General features: G+C 30.3%; 1 protein-coding gene across 4 annotated transcripts; it reads left to right on the forward strand.

The window, feature by feature from the left end:
* The first annotated feature begins 136 nt into the window (after positions 1-136).
* Positions 137-2,666, forward strand: LOC130442446 (peptidyl-prolyl cis-trans isomerase-like 3). Of its 4 annotated transcripts, none has more exons than XM_056776567.1 (4): positions 137-207; positions 1,493-1,729; positions 1,794-1,912; positions 2,507-2,666. In XM_056776567.1, the coding sequence occupies exons 2-4, from the start codon at positions 1,502-1,504 to the stop codon at positions 2,631-2,633; spliced, it is 474 nt and encodes a 157-aa protein (XP_056632545.1). In that variant the 5' UTR covers positions 137-207; positions 1,493-1,501; the 3' UTR covers positions 2,634-2,666. The 4 variants fall into 4 exon arrangements, with proteins under 4 accessions (XP_056632545.1, XP_056632542.1, XP_056632544.1 ...); XM_056776564.1 differs by lacking the exon at positions 137-207 and adding an exon at positions 295-838; XM_056776566.1 differs by lacking the exon at positions 137-207 and adding an exon at positions 329-1,427.
* Positions 2,667-3,249: the final 583 nt, after the last annotated feature.

Here is a 3,249-nt window from a genome sequence, read left to right on the forward strand (position 1 = left end):
AAAGTGGCCTTTAAAGTTTGAGTAGAAGGCTATAGCTTAGACTTCTTCTTACACGTCTAAGTCTAGTAGCTTTGGTGGAGGGGGGTACATCAACGTTTACTTTAAGCATTGTATAAAGAATATCGTCGCATCCAGAGGACATAGTGTTTAGCGCTACTGCTACCTAACAGTAACGTTAGTGATTCGTCACGTGTTGAACGCTCGCTGGCAAGTCGTTTTTGATTTTTGTATATTATTAATTTGTTATAAGTGTATTTTGTAAATAGAAACTATATTGGTTGTTTTTTAATTCATTCAAACGAAATTATTTTTATTAAATGTTTCTTAACAAGTGTTCATTACGTGGTGGTACTGCGTCTCGTTTTTTCTTTAAATTGCGATGTGTATCTAGCATTTACTCACTTTTCATATGAAAACGGACATTATAATTCAAAACAAGATTATTCGAATAATTCATGGAGGTCCAACTCATTTTCCTCATCCTCTGTGAATTCAATAATTTTCTTCTAAGAAGGCTACAACTTAACGTTTAATCTTAGAACTTTAGAAATTTTTGGTATCGTGCTGTCTCAGTTTTTGTTCACTTTTCTCGTTTCAGCTCCGCTACCGTTACCTAGCACAAACTAAAAGCGCTTCGAAACATGGCGTTTTTAGCGTATGCATCAGTGAATGATTCCACTAGGGCTTTGCAACAGTTTTACAACGGTTTTGTCCGCTGAATGTGACAACTATATCTGCTAGAGATGCCTTCCATCTAATTAAGGGTTCCTTGAAAATTATGACCAGTTTTACCCAATCATGCTCTGGATGTTCGGAAAGTCAACCGAATCACATACAAGTAGGTAAATGCGATTGAATGACGAGTCGTTTATTTGAACTTCTAAAAATCATAAATTCTCCTTATATGGTTAATTCATGAACAACTCCATTAAATTCGCAACTGAATAAAGATATATACCCATAGAAAAACTACACAGATTTGAAATCAGAAGGTTTTGTAAGTTGTTTTTTTTTAATTTTCACTGAAAATGGAAAGAATTTTGATCCGAATGTTTAGAAACTAATCTTGGTCAATTTTACTGTCGTTCAAAAATTGAGCCACATTCTATGATAAATTTATTAATTGGGCGAATGCGAACAGTTGTCGGGCTGATCGGTTTGAATTTGCATTTTTTTTATCCGTCAGAGTAACTAATTTCCTCCCACGGTTATCTATGGTCAATTCTTTTAAACAAAGTGAATGATCTATAATCATAGTCAAAAAAAACCCAGTCAAACTAACTAAATAATTGTTATAGTTCCATGTTAGTACAATCAAAGAAGAAGAAAGTATTCTGAACGGTTCATTATTTTATAACCTTAAATTTTGTGTTTACAAAATCTCAGTTTGATAAACACTGTGCGCATTTGTTAGAATATCAAGAATGGTAATATATGTGTAATAAAATTGATATTTTTTTATTGATAAAAATCTTTATTCTGTTTGTTTTAGTCCGTTACAATGCACACTGATTTAGGAAACATTAAAATCGAACTATTTTGTGAATCGTGTCCGAAAGCCTGTGAAAACTTCCTAGCACTCTGTGCAAGTGATTATTACAACGGTTGTTTGTTCCATAGAAATATTAAAGGATTTATAGTACAAACTGGTGATCCTACAGGTACAGGCAAAGGGGGAAGTTCAATATGGGGTAAAAAATTTGAGGACGAATTCAAAGAGCAATTGAAAGTTAGTTCATACATTTCTATTAAATTTAATAACAATAACTAATTCTATTACAATCTACCTATAGCACGGAGCCAGAGGTACTGTATCTATGGCAAGTAATGGACCAAATACAAATGGAAGTCAGTTTTTTATTACATATGCAGCACAACCACATTTAGATCTTAAGTATACTATATTTGGAAAGTAAGTTGATGTATTATATTATTATTATACATATAATTTTATTTCAACTTCTTACTTAGACCGTTCTATGTTTTTAATTAAATTTAATTTAATTTAATTATTAAAATTAAGACGATTCATAATGAAAAAATATATAGACGTATTGTCTACCCCTTAGTAGCATTGTTTTCAGCTCTTTCTAATTAGCTGATAGTTTCACAAGGATATAAAATATTAAAGTATTAAATAAAAATTACTTTGAAATTTTATTTACTTTTAGTAGATCTAACATTTTCAGTTTTATAATGAAGTTTTCAGGTATCTCTTGCCATCAATTTCTTCTGTGTTAAAAATTCTAGAATCTAGAACATTGTTTATTTCACTTGATGATTTAACACTTATAGACAATATTGTTTGTTAGTAAAATACCACTTTATAAATTACTTAAATGTTTTACTTCTTAGACCTTCTTATGTTTCTAATGATAAATTCTTGATTTCAAATCTGTTTAGTTTTTCAAAAATTAATTTTCAATCAGAAGAGACAAAAAATCAAGACAATTTAATAAGGAAATATCATTTTATAAGATATTTATTATTAATTTGATATTTTTAGGGTGATAGATGGATTCGAAACTTTGGATGAACTAGAAAAACTTCAGGTCAATCCAAAAAATTACAGACCTCTTAATGATGTAAGAATAAATGGTGTTACAATACATGCCAATCCTTTAGCAGGTTGAAATAAAGTATAATCTGAGTTTTTCTTTTCAAAATTCTCTATACATCAATTAACCTTTCCACTGCTAGTATTATCTAATCCATAATTTTTTGAATTCTATTAAAATGCGTTTATGGGTCTAATTTAACTGATGGCAGCAGTGAAATGTTGAAAATCTTGCACCTGACTTTAGGGGCGAAACAAAAGTATGGAACATTTGCTTAGACATACTAAAGTGGAGCAAAGCACGCCAGTAGAACTTCACTGTGCTGATTATAAGAGGATATCTCGGTGAAATGGTTAAAAATCTGAAAAGTATGTATCTACAATTATCATATGTAGGTACAAAAAATATCTCATTGGATTTGAAAAACAACTGAATAGCCTAAGAATATAAGTGTTTTAGTTTTTATTCTTCAAATATTGGATTCCTTATTGAACATGTATTCAATTTTTCAAAATTATGGTTTATCATTATGCCTTCAATGAATGTTTGGCAAGCAATTATTATATTTGTGGGTCAACTTTGGATTATGAAAATAAGACAAAACACGTAATATTCACTCTGGACACAAAATACTATATTTCCAGAAAGCAGTGAAAATGATCCTACTTTATATTAAACAGCCGACAAGGTA

This window comes from Diorhabda sublineata, chromosome 4 (genome assembly GCF_026230105.1).
Source record: "Diorhabda sublineata isolate icDioSubl1.1 chromosome 4, icDioSubl1.1, whole genome shotgun sequence".
NCBI lineage: Eukaryota > Metazoa > Arthropoda > Insecta > Coleoptera > Chrysomelidae > Diorhabda > Diorhabda sublineata.

Excerpts from the sequence above, each read along its gene's own strand:
- LOC130442446 (XM_056776564.1), top strand. The coding sequence starts at position 779 with ATGACCAGTTTTACCCAATCATGCTCTGGATGTTCGGAAAGTCAACCG. Across the intron at positions 839-1,492 it reads GTCAACCGAATCACATACAA|TCCGTTACAATGCACACTGA; the intron begins GTAGGTAAATGC and ends TGTTTGTTTTAG. Across the intron at positions 1,730-1,793 it reads AATTCAAAGAGCAATTGAAA|CACGGAGCCAGAGGTACTGT; the intron begins GTTAGTTCATAC and ends ATCTACCTATAG.